Source organism: Abramis brama (assembly GCF_963993115.1).
Source record: "Abramis brama genome assembly, chromosome: 6".
Lineage (NCBI taxonomy): Eukaryota > Metazoa > Chordata > Actinopteri > Cypriniformes > Leuciscidae > Abramis > Abramis brama.
The window spans coordinates 16,891,011-16,907,800 of NC_139968.1; the positions used below are offsets into that span (position 1 = coordinate 16,891,011).

Here is a 16,790-nt window from a genome sequence, read left to right on the forward strand (position 1 = left end):
CATTGTTTTAGAATTTTACAGTCAAAAAACAAATTATGTGAAAATCACCAATTGTAGCTTCAGGTTCTAAAGGGTTAATTCACTGTTCTCAAACCAAGCTCATTGCTCCACTCGTCACAATGGTGGTAATCCCCCAAAAACCAAAATACCAGAAACTTTTCTAAACTATAGCAAAACAAAACATTAAACATTACTAAATCTCCCACTTAACATTAATCTATCCATCCATCTTCTTCCGCTTATCCGGGGCCGGGTCGCGGGGACAGCAGTCTAAGCAGAGATGCCCAGACTTCCCTCTCCCTAGACACTTCCTCCAGCTCTTCCGGGGGGACACCGAGGCGTTCCCAGGTCAGCCGGGAGACATAGTCTCTCCAGCGTGTCCTAGGTCTTCCCCGGAGCCTCCTCCCAGTGGGACGCGCCCGGAACACCTTCCCGAGAAGGCGTCCAGGAGGCATCCGGAACAGATGCCCGAGCCACCTCAGCTGACCCCTCTCGATGTGGAGGAGCAGCGGCTCTACTCTGAGCTCCTCCCGAGTGACCGAGCTTCTCACCCTATCTCTAAGGGATCGCCCAGCCACCCTGCGGAGAAAGCTCATTTCGGCCGCCTGTATCCGGGATCTTGTCCTTTCGGTCATGACCCAAAGCTCATGACCATAGGTGAGAGTAGGAACGTAGATTGACCGGTAAATCGAGAGCTTTGCCTTTCGGCTCAGCTCTTTCTTCACCACGACAGACCGGTACATCGACCGCATTACTGCAGAAGCTGCACCGATCCGTCTGTCAATCTCCCGTTCCATCCTTCCCTCACTCGTGAACAAAACCCCAAGATACTTAAACTCCTCCACTTGAGGCAGGAACTCTCCACCAACCTGAAGTGGGCAAGCCACCCTTTTCCGACCTCGGATTTGGAGGTGCTGATTCTCATCCCAGCCGCTTCACACTCGGCTGCAAACCGTCCCAGTGCATGCTGAAGGTCCTGGTTTGATGAGGCCAACACGACAACATCATCTGCAAAGAGCAGAGACGAAATCGTGTTGTCACCAAACCTGACACCCTCCGGCCCCTGGCTGCGCCTAGAAATTCTGTCCATAAAAATTATGAACAGAACCGGCAAACAAAGGGCAGCCCTGCCGGAGTCCAACACACACCGGGAACAAGTCTGACTTACTGCCGGCAATGCGAACCAAGCTCCTGCTTCGGTCGTACAGGGACCGGACAGCCCTTAGTAAAGGACCCCGGACCCCATACTCCCGGAACACCCTCCACAGGCCGCCGCGAGGGATACAGTCGAATGCCTTCTCCAAATCCACAAAGCACATGTGGACTGGTTGGGTAAACTCCCATGAACCCTCCAGCACCCTGTAGAGGGTATAGAGCTGATCCAGTGTTCCACGGTCCGGACGAAAACCACACTGTTCCTCCTGAATCCGAGGTTCTACTATCGGCCGTATTCTCCTCTCCAGTACCCTGGCATAGACTTTCCCAGGGAGGCTGAGAAGTGTGATCCCTGTAGTTGGAACACACCCTCCGGTCCCCCTTCTTAAAAAGAGGGACCACCACCCCGGTCTGCCATCCCAGAGGCACTGTCCCCGACCGCCACGCGATGCTTCAGAGGCGTGTCAACCAAGACAGCCCCACAACATCCAGAGACTTGAGGTACTCAGGGCGGATCTCATCCACCCCGGTGCCTTGCCACCGAGGAGTTTCTTGACTACCTCGGTGACTTCAGCTTGGGTGATGGACGAGTCCACCTCTGAGCCCTCAGCCTCTGCTTCCTCAATGGAAGACGTGACGGCGGGATTGAGGAGATCCTCGAAGTATTCCTTCCACCGTCCAACAACAACCCCAGTTGAGGTCAACAGCTCCCCACCTCTACTGTAGACAGCGTTGGTAGGGCACTGCTTCCCTCTCCTGAGGCGCCGGACGGTTTGCCAGAATCTCTTCGAGGCCAGCCGATAGTCCTTCTCCATGGCCTCACCGAACTCCTCCCAGGCCCGAGTTTTTGCCTCCACAACCACCCGGGCTGCAGTTCGCTTGGCCTGCCGGTACCCGTCAGCTGCCTCAGGAGTCCCGCAAGCCAACCAGGCCCAATAGGACTCCTTCTTCAGCTTGACGGCATCCCTTACTTCCGGTGTCCACCACCGGGTTCGGGGATTGCCGCCTCGACAGGCACCGGAGACCTTACGGCCACAGCTCCGAGTGGCCGCTTCGACAATGGAGGTGGAGAACATGGTCCACTCGGACTCAGTATCTCCAGCCTCCCTCGGGATCCGGTCGAAGCTCCGCCGGAGGTGGGAGTTGAAGATCTCTCTGACAGGAGACTGCCGAGTCTGTCCAGCTTCCTCCCCCGCCATCGGATCCAACTCACCACCAGGTGGTGATCAGTTGACAGCTCCGCCCCTCTCTTTACCCGAGTGTCCAAGACATACGGCCGCAGGTCAGATGAAACGACCACAAAGTCGATCATCGACCTACGGCCTAGGGTGTCATGGTGCCACGTGCACTGATGGACACCCTTATGCTTGAACATGGTGTTCGTTATGGACAAACTGTAACTAGCACAGAAGTCCAATAACTGAACACTGCTCGGGTTCAGATCAGGGGGGCTGTTCCTCCCAATCACGCCCCTCCAGGTGTCACTGTCGCTGCCCACGTGGGCATTGAAGTCCCCCAGTAGAACGACGGAGTCCCCAGTTGGAGCACTTTCCAGCACCCCTCCCAGAGACTCCAAGAAGGCCGGGTACTCTGCACTGCCGTTTGGCCCGTAGGCACACACGACAGTGAGAGACCTATCCCCGACCCGTAGGCGCAGGGAAACGACCCTCTCGTTCACCGGGGTGAACTCCAACACATGGCGGCTGAGCTGGGGGGCTATAAGCAAACCCACACCAGCCCGCCAGTCCATCCTCTCTCGAGGAGTGTGGTTCCAGAGCCCAAGCCGTGCGTAGAGGTGATCCCGACTATCTCTAGTCGGAACCTCTCAACCTCACGCACAATCTCAGGCTCTTTCCCCGCCAGCGAGCGCCCGACCCCTAGAGCTAGCTTCCGTGTCCAGGGATCGGGTTGTCGAGGCCCCCGCCTTCGACTGCCGCCCGATCCTCTCAGCACCGGCCCCTTACGGTCCCTCCTACAGGTGGTGAGCCCACGGGAAGGTGGCCCCACGTCGCTCCTTCGGGCTGAGCCCGGCCGGACCCCGTGGGGGGAGGCCCGGCCACCAGGCACTCGCATACGAGCCCCAACCCCGGGCCTGTCTCCAGGGTGGGGCCCCGGCTGCGCCATACCGGGCGACGTCACGGTCCTCAGTTTAATTTTTCTCATAAGGGGTTTTTGAACCGCTCTTAGTCTGACCCGTCGCCTAGGACCTGTTTGCCTTGGGAGACCCTACCAGGGGCATATAGCCCCGGACAACATAGCTCCTAGGGTCATTCGGGTACTCAAACCCCTCCACCACGTTAAGGTGGCAGTTCAAGGAGGAGAAAACAAAACATTAAACATTACTAAATCTCCCACTTAACATTAATCTTACAAAACAATTTTAGCATTTACTCTCCCTTTTAAGTGTCATGGCAAAGCATGCTGGGGAATAGAGATCCCAGCCCAGTTTCAGTTCAATTTAAGTTTGTCTAAATTAAAAGAAACAAGTTCATAGAACTCAAAACAATTAAACAATTCAACATAATTAAAATGTGTAAGTTTTGTGAACTCAAAAGAAAAGAAAGTTCTAAATACTCATAAAAGTTCATTTGATTGAACTAATTTGTATAATTTAAGTTGGCCCTACTCAACCAATTAATTATTTTGAGCGTTAGGGTTTACAGTGTATCTTTTAGAAAATCAGCACACATAAGCCTCTGTAGTCCATGACGCAGCATAAGTAAAGTTGTCTTGAGTGGATATTTAATTGTACTCGTCTTAAGGTCTTCAGAAGTCATAACTTCAGGGGTCAGTGGGGATCCCGAGAATATTTAATTTCCCTTAAAACCAAAGATTAAGCTAAAAGACACTAGTTTCCAGTGTTCCCTACCAAAATCAAATAGTGTATACAATTTGTATTACACTTTTTGTTGTGTTCTGACACAATGTCATTAATTGGTACTTTTTCTTTTATAAAATGTACTTTTCTTATATCTACAAAGTTTCAATTTCAATTCATTTCCTAGCAAGTATAAAGTAAAAAAATATGATAAATATGCCTGACGCAATGTTTTTAAGGAATAGCTGTTGATCTGACTGTCCAAAATTTGATGCATATATGCACTGTAAATCAGTTAACAAATACCAGACCTAATCTAAAACCTCAATGGTGTTAAGTTACTGCACACTTAAGTTATTAAAGGGATAGTTTACACAAAAATTGAAATTCTGTAATTGACTCACCCTCACGTCGTTCCAAACCCGTAAGGCTTTTGTACATCTTCGGAACACAAATTAAGTTATTTTTAATGAAATCTGAGATATTTCTGTCCCTCCATTGACAGCCTAGGCAACTACCACTTGTGTGTGTTGATCAATGTTTATATGAATAAAAGCCTAAATTAAGTCTGTTCATCATATCTAGCGATCGTGTCTTTTCAGAAAATTTGAACTAAACCGCTCTATTCAAATGGGTTAGTTTATGATCTCTTTATGAACTTTTTGAATGGACAAAAATCTCTCAGATTTCCTCAAAAAGATCTTCATTTGTGTTCCAAAGACGAACTAAAGTCTTACGGGGTTTGGAAAAGTTTTTTGGGTGAATTTAACCCTTTAAAAGTGATCACTTAATATCAATCTTAAGCCTTAAAGGATCGTCTTATGACCAGTATTTAAGAAACTGTCTTATAAGAACTGAATTCTAAGAAACATAGATTTTTGTCACTTTGATTTTGTATTTTGCTCAGGTAATGCCAGGCTACAAAGAGATTATGTTGTATACCAGAATGTAGTGCATGTTTTTCCCCAAAAATGAAGCTTACACCTTCTACTATTACTTTACTAGTCCAGATAGTGTTTGTTATATTTTGTTTATTTGACTGCTGATGCTACTGTTTTCTTTGTGTAGACCAAAGATGTTGCAATGTTTTTGATTTGAGTAAATGTTTCTCTAAAGCAAAAATTAGACTGTTTAAAAGAACAGGGAAACTAAAATAGTCAAGTGAATACTGAATAGTTGATATGTCACTGAGTCTGGACCTTCAATGTGTTTTCATGCCATTAACAGACATCCTGAAAACAAATATTGACACCCCACGTCACAGCCAGCTTACCACAGATATTAAAAAGTAGAATTAAGTAGAATACAAATCCTGGTTAATAAACAATCTGTCCACTTATTTAATTGTTTTATTGATTTTGTTGTGCATCATTACTGCGGTTACAGTTCATCCATTGAAATATAAAATATGAAAGTGTGCACTAAAACATAAAGATTCATAAGTTATAGATAAACAGAACATAAATTGACACCACTTCATTAAAGTGTATCCTTAAAGGATATTTAAAGAATAAAAAGTTTCTTAAATTAAGCATAAGGAGGAAAAAAATAAATAAACCTGTACTATCGTTTTGTTTGATTATGAAAACTGGGCAGTCACTGATAGGTTACTGTATATGACATCACTGTATCACTGTGTCGCTGTTGATAGTTCTGACTGTTGCTAGGTGATGATCTCACAATGGAAGAACACAATTACATCATCACTCCACCAGCTCTGATGGACAGACAGCAGATGAACAGATGTGGAACATCAGATTCTGAGACAGACAAATAGAAAGACATTAAATACATTCACAGTGTTTATCAATGCATGTCTTATAGCAGATTCTCTATATACATCATTTCTCACCTTCACTTTTGTCTTCCATTTGATTTTAAGATTAGATGCATTCTAATGAAAAACCTGTTGAATCATAATTCACATTCTTATAATATGAATTCACTTAATTGTATTCACTGTTCATCATTCAATTGTGAATTTCACTGGATGTTTTTACTCACCACATCCACAGAGCCGCTATTATGAGAAACTGAGGTAAAAACACCAGCAGAATGACTGTATAATGGCTGAACGCTGTGCTGTCCACTGGATCTTCACAACACAAAGAAGTGAATCATGACTATCAGAGAAACAATCATTTCAGACTAAAGCACACGTATCATGAGAGATGTGTCACCTTCTACAGCACAGGAATACTCTTGAAGCTCTTCATTGCTGACTGAGTCCAGGTACAGCTTGTTGGCTTTAGTGAATCCATCCGTTACCAGCCGTCCGTTCTTGTACCAGATGTAAGTATGTTTGTTGTTCAGAGTGCATTTAGTTGAACAGCTTAATATCACTTCTTGTCCCTCTGATATAATGTTTGGGCTGCTTATCACCTGCGTATCTGAAAAACAGAGTTGAAGTAAGATGAAATGTTAGGGCCTATCATTACAACAAGTCATGTAAAAAAAATTATTTATTTTTTATTTATTTTTTTACAATAGTTTTGGCTTGTGAAAAGCTTTAAAAGTGGCATTAAAATGTTGATCAAATCCATCATGATCAGTTACCTGTAACAGTTAGAATGACTCCAGGTGATCCAGAGTATATTCCTTCTGTCCTGTCAGTGATGATCCTGAACTGATATTCTCCAGAGTCGTTCATCTTGAGCTCTTTGATTCTCAGTGTGTTTCCCTCATACTCCACACGACCAGCGAACTGATGCTCCTCACGCAGATCCTTGAAGTGACCAGGCTTAAAGTAATGCCAGAATGTTTTACTTACAGTATAACCAGAGGGATGTGAGTATGTGCTGGAAATATCTACTGTTGATCCCATCAAAGCACAGACTCTTCTAGAGGAGTAAGACACATCCCAGCAGCCGCTCTTAGAAATACCTGAAAGAGACACAGAGTCCTGTTGTGAAAGTCATAATTAAGGCTTTATTAAGGCTTGATCACAACAAGATGAATGTTTGCCACAAATTCAGGAAAAGTCACACAAACAGATGAGGGGTCAAGTGCAAATTCTGTAAGTGTGGGTATTGGGACAGACCCCATGTGTCAGGATTCAAATAGGGGAGACCCAGACACAGACTGAGCAAGGGAGTGATATTTATTAATAGACGACAGTACAAGAGAGGGTGAGGCAGGAACAGTCCAAACAGAAGGGTCAACAGGATACAACGACAGGACAGCTGTGGGTGACTGCTGGAACCAACTCCAGAGGACAACAGGTCGAAGAACTGCTGAGGACGTGACCAGGCCAGGCAGATGGTTGTGGTGAAGACAGGGCAAGGAACCATGAAGCAGAGAACTTATACTTGCTGCACACAGACCCTAAACCAGTCTAACTGTCAGGCAGAAGGAACCAGCACACAAGACAAGACTCAAGAGATAACAAAAACAAGACCAAAATAAAAACTGTCAAAAACTAGAACACAAGAAAACAATAAGAAACTAAATATAACTGGAGCTATAGCAAAGGGAAAATAAAATGTTATAAATTAATAACTGGAACTAGTAAACAAAGAAATGAAACAAGACTGCAACCTTGAAGGCAAGCTAAAGAGAAGATAATTAAAATATTATTTAATAAAAGCAAAAACAAGAGATGAAATAAAGCTTGGGAGAACTAGAGCAAAATAAAGACTAGGACTCGACTAAAAATCAGCAACAAAGAAAAGAATATCCATCAAAAAAAATAATACAAAGGTAGACCTGACAGAAACACTAACTGTAGTACTGACTGACATGATGAGCAATAACACACGCACATAACAAACCAGCAAACACATGAGGGAAAGAGGCACAGTATAAAGGGAAAAGCACATGAGGATCAGGTGAAAACAATCAAGCTAGACAAGGACTAAACAAGGGAGCATGGTAACGGGAAACAAGGATGCGAAACAAGAAGAGCACATGGCAAACACAAACAAAGACAAAGCCATGTGCTTACACACAACACAAACATAGAGACATGAAACAAAGACAACACAGACAAGGCTGCCAGGGCAGAACCCTGACACCATGTACACTTTGATTTGAACAGACAAGTTGCATGAGAAAATTGCAAAGAATTTTCATAATGAACAATCATCTTGATATGAAAAAAACTTTAAACGTGTCCACATACACTCATGTATGAACACTGATATTATATGAGTGCTTATTAATAAACATATCAAGTGTCACACTCACACACAGGAGAGGAGGAACTCTTAAGATCTGCAGTAAGAAAACAGGCGTAACTGCCATCAGCTTCGTTGGGTGGAACAGAAATGATTCTGGAATTAATATTTAAATATTGTCCATTTTTTTTCCAGAAGTAATTATGCGGTCTGGACGTCAAATCACAGGAAAAATCACAGGTCAAATTTACTCTCTGATTGCTCGGGTCTGTAGATTCAGGATTCATCCTCACTTGCAGGTCTAAATTAAAATAAAGAATTACAAAATAATTGATCCCATTACAAATGAAAACTCAAATGAGACTCAGTTTCACCTGTGACTGTTAGATTGAAGGCGGCTGAGCTGAGACGTTTAACTCCGTCCTTCATGATGAACATGAGCTGATATTCTCCAGAGTCTCTCTCTCTCAGGTCTGATATTGTGAGAGTTGAATAGTCGTTTCTGAACTCCTGCTTCACCCGTCCTGAGTAGTCCGAGTCTAAAGTCAAATCTTCAGGTTCATCACTCTTTCTCCAGTTTGAACTCTGTTTCCGGCTGAACCAGAACACAGTTTTGATGTTGGTGTTGGAATGAGAACATCTCAGCTGCACAGGGCTTTCGCTCAGAGCACAAACATCTTCACGGGTCACCGAGAGGCAGTCCAGTGTTAGAGAACCTGATGAAAGCTTTCCTGAGGAAAGATCCTCATATGACAAACCACATGACAGCAGAGAGGCAACTCTCCTTCATGTCTAAAATGTCTAAAATGTCTAAAGTATATTGATAATGCTAATTTTGATAAGACATTTATACACTACAATCCATTAACACAATAATCTTACCCGAGATGTGTATAAGTAGGATCAGTGATATGAGTCTGAAGTCCATGCTTAAACTTTGAAAATAATTCACTTGTTTGTCCAGAATAAAAAAAAAAAATGTGGAGAGAGAGGCACACAATAATTTAAAATCATTTATCTCAATAACTCCTTAATGAATTGTATTTGTTAGAACATGGTTAAGGAAATGTCAATTTAACAATTTTCTTAAAACAAATTGAAATGATTGATTCACATACTTACATGTTGCAGATTTCTCCACCTATGAAGAAGTTGTGTGCTGTTGCAAAAGTGCTGTCAGCGTCTGAAGTTGACCAGGCGAACAGATGATGGTATTTCCTTCCTTTTTCTGAAGAAGAAAAAACCTCTTTTACCCACTTGTTGTTGGTGTAAAGACCACCCATTGACCCAATGATGAAAATCCAACGGTGTGGGCGAAGGGATAATGTGTGTATGTCTTTTCAGCGCTCCAGTGAAGTTCACTTAATTTATTAGAATTTAGTTTCAATATTACTTTAGCTCTACGCTTAATCTGACTCCAATTTCACATGATAATCAAATTTAGATTGTGTTTCTTATTAGAAAATAATCATAAATATTGATTATGATTTAATTTAGATATTTGATTATTCTGAGTATCCATATTTTCAATTATTCTTTCATTATGGACCCAATGCCGCACAGAGTCACACACCCCGGGTTTACATGGGTCTCACGGACACAATTTATGGTTTTATGGTTAATGTTTTGGTTGTTAATGTAATGTTTTTGTTATGTTGGCATGTTTATTACCGGATATATCCAAATATGGGGGTTTTATGATGCCCCTATGGTATGTGAAATTTGACCCATGTGTGGTTCCCATTGGTTTATGTGTGTGTGTTTTATGCAACCCTGTATCACATGAAATACATTCTGAGGAAACTATTTTGCAAATCGCAATTAGCCTACGTTACATGCCAACATATAAGCAGTGCTATTACGTTGGTCCTTAACCTAATATAAGCAGTGCTATTACGTTGGTCCTTAACCTAATATAGCCAATCTATTGCAGTGCTATTACGTTTGTCCTGAACATAATACATCCAAAGCAGGTTTCTTTTCACACGTAGCAGCTAATGCTGTTCATTTTGTTTAAATTATTTACTCCCTTTTTTCTCATTGGGCTACAAAATATTATCTATGCCAGGGCGAGTCAAATGGCGGCACCCAGATCATTTTTATCTGGCCCTCCAACTGGTTTTTGATGTTTAAAACCCCTCGCAATCTGATATCAAAGTCCCCGCAAAGGTTTAGCGCGTTCAGCGGTGAGTTTAACAACGCACGTGATCACTCAGTGGTGAGTTTAACAACGCAGCGTTGAATTTAACAACACTCAACTGCAGTTACCTGCAGTTAACGGCATTCAGAGGTGAGTTTGACCAAAGCAACCCTCAACTGCAGGCAAAACGACATTAAAAGGTGAGTTTAACAACGCTCTAAGACGCTTGCAAGTAATTGCAGTTTTAGCGTTTTCTTGTCATAGACACTGCTTTAAGAAGCTGGATAACGTATTTTTATCGGAGGTTTGATTAAAAACTGTTGAGTCAGGACAATAAGTTGTGTTTAGAAACTTTTTGATTTGTAAGGTGGCCATTTCTTATGACAATAAATGATAGAAGAAATTATAAAAATATAGCTTTCTGCACATTTGTGCAGAAAGCTATATTTTTATAATTTCTTCTATCATTTATCGAGAAGAGAAGCTGTTTAATCAACATTTATTCACGAGATCATATGTATTTTTATGTATTTTTTTTTAATGTTATTATTTCGGTCTTATTGCCAGGGAAGCTGGATTGCTTTGCTGTTTATTGATATTTTTTAAATTATATTTTATCAGTAGGAAATCGCGCTGAAGAAGTCTCATTCCGAACCCATCGCGATATTTGGCATCAGTTCACGTGTGTCAGATGTTGGTAAGTAAATACCTAAATACGCTGTCCTAATGATGTGTGATATAATGTCTTTTCTGTTTGTCAATATTAATCTGCCATTATATCTGCCATCTCCACGGAGACTTTGCGTTTCATTGCTTTCTAATTCAAAACAGGGTGATTAACACTGCCTGTCACGTGACGTGCATAGGCCTAGATAATCATATCAGATTAAAAATAGTAGCCTACAATTAGTTCCAAAGTTGTATTTGTAGTAGAATCACAGTAAAAACAACACTTACCATGCTTTTACCACAGTAACATTAGTTTTACTGTGATAAGTGTAGTAAAAAGACAGTAATCACAAAACTTGCCATGCTTTTACCACACTATTTGTAGTTTTAATGTGGTACTTATTGTAAATGCACAGTAACCACAACACTTACCATGCTTTTACCACAGTAACCATAGTTTTACTGTGATTGGTTTAGTAAAGGACAGTAATCACAAAACTTACCATGCTTTTACCTCAGTATTGATATATAAGTGATATTTGTTGTAAATGCATATTAACCACAACACTTGCCATGCTTGTAAGGCTTTATAATGTAACATCCAATATTTGTAAGGTATATCAGTACTTTTTCCTTTAAATAATCCTATATATTATACATAATGATATTTTCTTTTCTCTTTTTTCAGCTGAAAAGACCAAAAGGGCCTTTCGGACTCAGTCAGCCCATTATTGTTGGAGGAGAAGTAAACGGAGGAGACGGACAGCTGCAAAGGCAAATATTCGCAATGGTATGTATCTGTTGGTTTTAACCCTAAATCAAACATTTTATCAAGCATTTGTTGTTTCTTAAAACTTTTCTCACAAAACCCATAGCCCAATCAGTACAAACATAGACTGAAAGTCTTAATAATTCACAAGATTTAACAAGTTGTCAAATTCGTACGATACTCGTACATATTTGTATACTCGTACACAATCCTGCAGCTTTTACTCCTAGTGCTGTCATTGGCTACTGCCTCAATTCCTGTACATATTTATCGCGATATTTGTAAATCAGTTGCGCCACTTCTTGGAAAGTTGTCGGATGTCACACACACTGCCAGAAAGTTTATATTAATTGCAAATTGGTCCCTGTCTGTTTATGTTCCAGTGATACATGATGTCTCTCCACACCTCATAACCTACCTCTGTTTGCAAGAGTGGAAAAGCTTATCTGACTTGTCACATGACATCAGATACTCGATTATTTTGTCATAATCAGATCAGTTACACTGCTGATAACTGTCCCGTTTGCATGTAAATCATTTTCATGATTATTGCTTGCTATTAAAGACATACTTTTATTCATAGAAATGCCCACATTTCAGTGAACTTAATACATAAAAATGCTTTTAACATTTAATTATGCAACACTCTTTACAGAAAACATATCCTACAGTTATAAACTGACTATTTGCAAGTAATGTATTAAAATTACCTTCCTTTGTGTTTTGCAGGATTACTTAGTCCTTTTTTTTTAAAGCTCTACCAATATCAAACTCAACCCTCACAAGAGCTACTAGTGAGTCGCAGCGAATCTTGCCGTGATCAGCCCTTCCCAGGTAAAGTTTCTAAATATATCAGTATTTACTCATCAAATGTTCTCCCCTGAATCATATGGTAAATTAACTTATTTATAACTGTCTTAATTTATGTTTCAAGAACAATAGTAATTGCACATAGAGTAAGTCGAGACTTTCTTGTTTTACAGCCGAGAAGGAAGACCAGTCCCTATATCAACGCAAGCTAATCAAATAAGTCTTTTGTTTCGGGTGAGGAAGGAACATCTGGTGCCCAAAGACGACAGAAAAGTGCGCGAGTCCATTGGTATGTCTTGTATTGAAACAATGCTGTAATATGTAGTACATAATTTGATGTTGACAATTTTACATTGTACAGGTTATCACTTGGTTTTTGACCAAGTGAAGCTCTTGAAACAATTGACAGAAGAGTATGTTGTCTGGAAAGAAATCAAGCATCACTGGCAAAGGCTCAAAAGAGACCATGCCTTTCTTAAAAATCTTTTAAAATATGTTGCTGTTGATATGGGTAAAACTGTTTTTGTTCAGTACTTAGCTTATATTATGTGCTGCAATATTATATATATATATATATAATATATATATATACTTAAATGTGTATATTATATAATGTACTGACTGCTGCTTTGTAAATTTCTGTAAGGAACAGGCAACTCTGGCCCTTTGCATTCTACTTTTTGAGGTTAGTTAAGAGTTAACCTCCAACCCTAATCGAGCACATCTGAAAATTTTAACCAAAGTCTTCAGGTTTACTTCTAGACAATAGGCAGGAGGGTTTGAGGTCGGAGCTAAATGTGCAGGACAGTGGACGCTGAGGGCCAGAGTAAACCATCACTGCTTTAAATATCGCAGAACATAAGCTGACCCGACTGTCCATTAAACAACTTTATTTGAATGGTTTCTGTTTTTTTGTTTTACTTTCAGACCAGGACTGGAGAACGCCTGACAATGGGATATTGAGACTTCTTCTGGTTGAGAAAAAGCTACACCACATCAGTGATCACATCTTCTGTTCTTCAACTGAACAAACTATTTAGACGAGGAAGAAGAACACGATAGAGACATACAGGGAAGAGCAAGAAACCAGTTTAGCTGTGATAATGAATCATTATTTTCCAACACAATATCAAATCTGTTTTCTGTAGGTGACTGAATATGATTATCTGGCACTCGTTTTGTGGCTTCAGCAGCTGTGAATGGATTCATATGATGTTAATGTATTTTTGAAGACACATTTTTATTTATCTTGAATCTCATTTGTCTTTATGCTACTTTATCAACTTTATGCTTTGTTCTCCAATAAAGTGTTGTTTAATAAAGTATAGTGACTATTGTGTATTGAAAGTGGTGTTTGGTACAGTAAATATACATTTTTATTTGAGAAATTTTAATTTCTTATTTCTTTAAAAATAACTACATATAATTAATAACTTATAAATAATTACATATAATTAATGACCATGATTCTTTTACTTGGGACAAAAAATTTCAGATCTGGTTAACCCTTGTATGGTGTTCAGGTCTGTTGGACCCTTTTTCATTTTTTATCAAAAGAAAAATGATACAATTAATTATTTTTTCAAACTGAGACCCATTGGCCTTGGCTCATTTTCTGTGAGGAATATATATCAGAACACATTTTCAATGAAAACACACTGTACGCCCCCCCAACACATTTATATTACACACAGGATGTTCGGGTCCACTGGACCCGGGGCTAATAAAAGTGTGGAAATTGTAGGTCCTGTGTACCTTTACTCTGTCCTCCTCCTGTCAGGGCTTGCTGTTAGTGTGTGTATGTTCTTGTATATGGTTTATGACATCTGTGTCCTCATACTAAAACATACTAAATGGTGTTTTTTGAAATTCAAAAAATGCCAAAAGTTTTCTGTGATTGGTAGGTTTAGGGGTAGGGTTAGTGTAGGGGAATAGATTATACAGTTTGTAAATTAGAAAAACCATTATGCCTATGGAGAGTGACCGTACACCACATATCCAAGTGAGTGTTTGTGTGTGTGTGTGTGTTGTGGGTGTGTGTATGTGTGTGCATGAGTGTGTGTGTGTGTGTGTGTGAGAGAGAGAGAGAGATTGTGTGTAAGTGTGAAAGAGTCAAGAGTGAGTTTTGTGTTTCTACTCCTGCCATTCCCACACGAGGTTGCAATTCTTAAATGTGATCTAACAAAGGTAAAGAGAAAATATAGCTGCGAGCAGCGATTGCGGGCCCAAGCCGGTGGCACCGCCACCCTGGTGCCTTTAATTACACTAAAGCCACCGGGGTGGCGGTGTCACCGGCTTGGGCCCTCCATCGCTGCTCGCAGCTATATTTACTGGCATATATATTTAACTGGCATATATATATATATATATATATATATATATGCCAGTTGGTGGCGCTATAACTTTGACTCACAATAGTTACATCCATCTGATCGGCCTCTTACCACGAACACACTGCTGAAGTTTCATCAAGATCAGTTAACGTATGCAGAAGTTATATTACTTCGTGTTTCTCTTTTCTCGCCATTGTTTCCTCGCCACAGCCAAACCGTTCGAGATATCAAAAATCCGTCCGGAATTTATCATCCTCAATGTCTTGAATTCATGCTGACCGAGTTTGGAGGCGATTGGATGAATTCTCTAGGATGAGTACATTAAATTCCACAGCATGCGCTTTTCAAACAACCCATAATAGCCGACTTCCTGTTGGGCGGAGCTAATAACTTAGAATGCGGAAGTTGTTCGGCCCGATGAGATCTATATGTGTACCGAGTCAAAGAGTATAGAAGCCCAAGAGGCGAAACGCAATAGAACGCTCCATAGCAACAGTTGCCCCCATGACGTGACGGCGCGGCCGCCATTATGGACTGAAAACTGAAGGAAAACGCCGAAAAATAATGGGAGTCAATGGCACTAAAAAACTTAACAAAACAAAAACTTAACATAACTTAATTTTTTCTGGCCGTCATATCTAAATATGAAAACAATTTAAAATACATTAATGAGGATGACCAACGTTAAATGACGTTAAATGACAGAAAATATACGTCTATGTGTTGGTTATGCATGGCCTAATTACCCTTAGGAAAATAGTAGAAGTACTATAAGACTACTATAGAAATACTATAGCGGCTCTAGGATATTATAGAGGTATTACAGAACATAACAGAACATAACATACTTCTGTGATGTTCTGTAATACCTCTATAATATTTTAAAGCTGCTATAGTATTTATATAGTAGTCTTATCGTACTTCTGTAGTATGTCCCAAATTACTATAGTATTCCTATAAGATTACTACAATATTTTGTCCCAAAATACTATAAGATTCCTATAGTACTTTTTAGTAAGAGTATGTCCCCCACCGAATCGGCTTCATTAGCCTACCACTTACGGTTTGCAAAGATACAATTATAAAATTATTGCAAAACTTTAATCTATCAATATTTATGTTCTATTATGCATTTTCCTTGTTATATGAATAACAGAAATTCAAGAAATAATATAGGCTATAGGCAGACACACAGTAATTAGATATAAGTAATAAGATATTTATTCAAATGTTGATTTTGAAATTAGTGAACATCACCATATATATGATTTGGAAAAATAAATAAAATTATAAATGAACATTTCTAAAGACAGTTAATATTTTACATAGAATATCACAAAAATATGAACAACTTGTCTTTTCAACATCTTCAATGAAAGTGCACACAGTGAACGTTTCAATGGCAAGAACAAAAACAATCTGTGAATGTCCTATTACAGGCAGAAAGGTACAAAAAAGATGTGCAATCTAGCAAGTGCACACATGAACTATAAACACCTACTAAAATGGATTTTGCCATTGACTGGCGCTAACGATTTCAGCAGCTTTCAGTCCATAATGGCGGACGCGCCTCCGCAGCGCCATCTACAGACTGTTACCCATAACACAACAGAGTTTCGCCTCTTGGGCTTCTATACTCTTTGACCGAGTTTCATATTAATTCATGCAAGCGTGTTTGATATATGGACCAAGTTTTCAGACCGTGTCCAAGGAGGCGCTGTTGAGCCCCCCTGCCACGCCCGGGTACCAGCTTCAGCCCGGCTCTGATGACCGTGGGTTCTGACCTGTGTGGAAAGTTTCAAGAGTTTTTGAGCACGTTAAGGGCCCCAAAAGCCCCTGAAACCTTGAAAAACAAAGATTAAATGGAATAGACAAATCCCCCCCCCCCCCCCCCCCCACACACACACACACACACACAGACACACACAGAGAGAGAGAAAATTCTCCAGAAAATCCACATTCAAACCAAAATATCTGACTT

The 16,790-nt window shown here is 40.6% G+C and overlaps 1 protein-coding gene and 1 long non-coding RNA gene across 3 annotated transcripts; one reads left to right on the forward strand and one right to left on the reverse strand.

Annotated features, from left to right (window-relative positions):
• Positions 1-5,316: 5,316 nt before the first annotated feature.
• Positions 5,317-9,317, reverse strand: LOC311085081 (sialoadhesin-like). Of its 2 annotated transcripts, none has more exons than XM_084117499.1 (9): positions 9,211-9,317; positions 8,971-9,039; positions 8,463-8,804; positions 8,159-8,389; positions 6,530-6,856; positions 6,154-6,363; positions 5,978-6,068; positions 5,826-5,879; positions 5,317-5,733 (listed from the first exon to the last, which is right to left on the reverse strand). In XM_084117499.1, the coding sequence occupies exons 2-8, from the start codon at positions 9,014-9,016 to the stop codon at positions 5,828-5,830; spliced, it is 1,299 nt and encodes a 432-aa protein (XP_083973625.1). In that variant the 5' UTR covers positions 9,017-9,039; positions 9,211-9,317; the 3' UTR covers positions 5,317-5,733; positions 5,826-5,827. The 2 variants fall into 2 exon arrangements, with proteins under 2 accessions (XP_083973625.1, XP_083973624.1); XM_084117498.1 differs by having other exon boundaries at positions 8,463-8,819.
• Positions 9,318-10,817: 1,500 nt separating this feature from the next.
• Positions 10,818-13,810, forward strand: LOC311085391. Its single transcript, XR_014606807.1, has 5 exons — positions 10,818-10,925; positions 11,586-11,687; positions 12,396-12,500; positions 12,650-12,765; positions 13,404-13,810. It is a non-coding gene; the product is annotated as an uncharacterized lncRNA (long non-coding RNA).
• Positions 13,811-16,790: the final 2,980 nt, after the last annotated feature.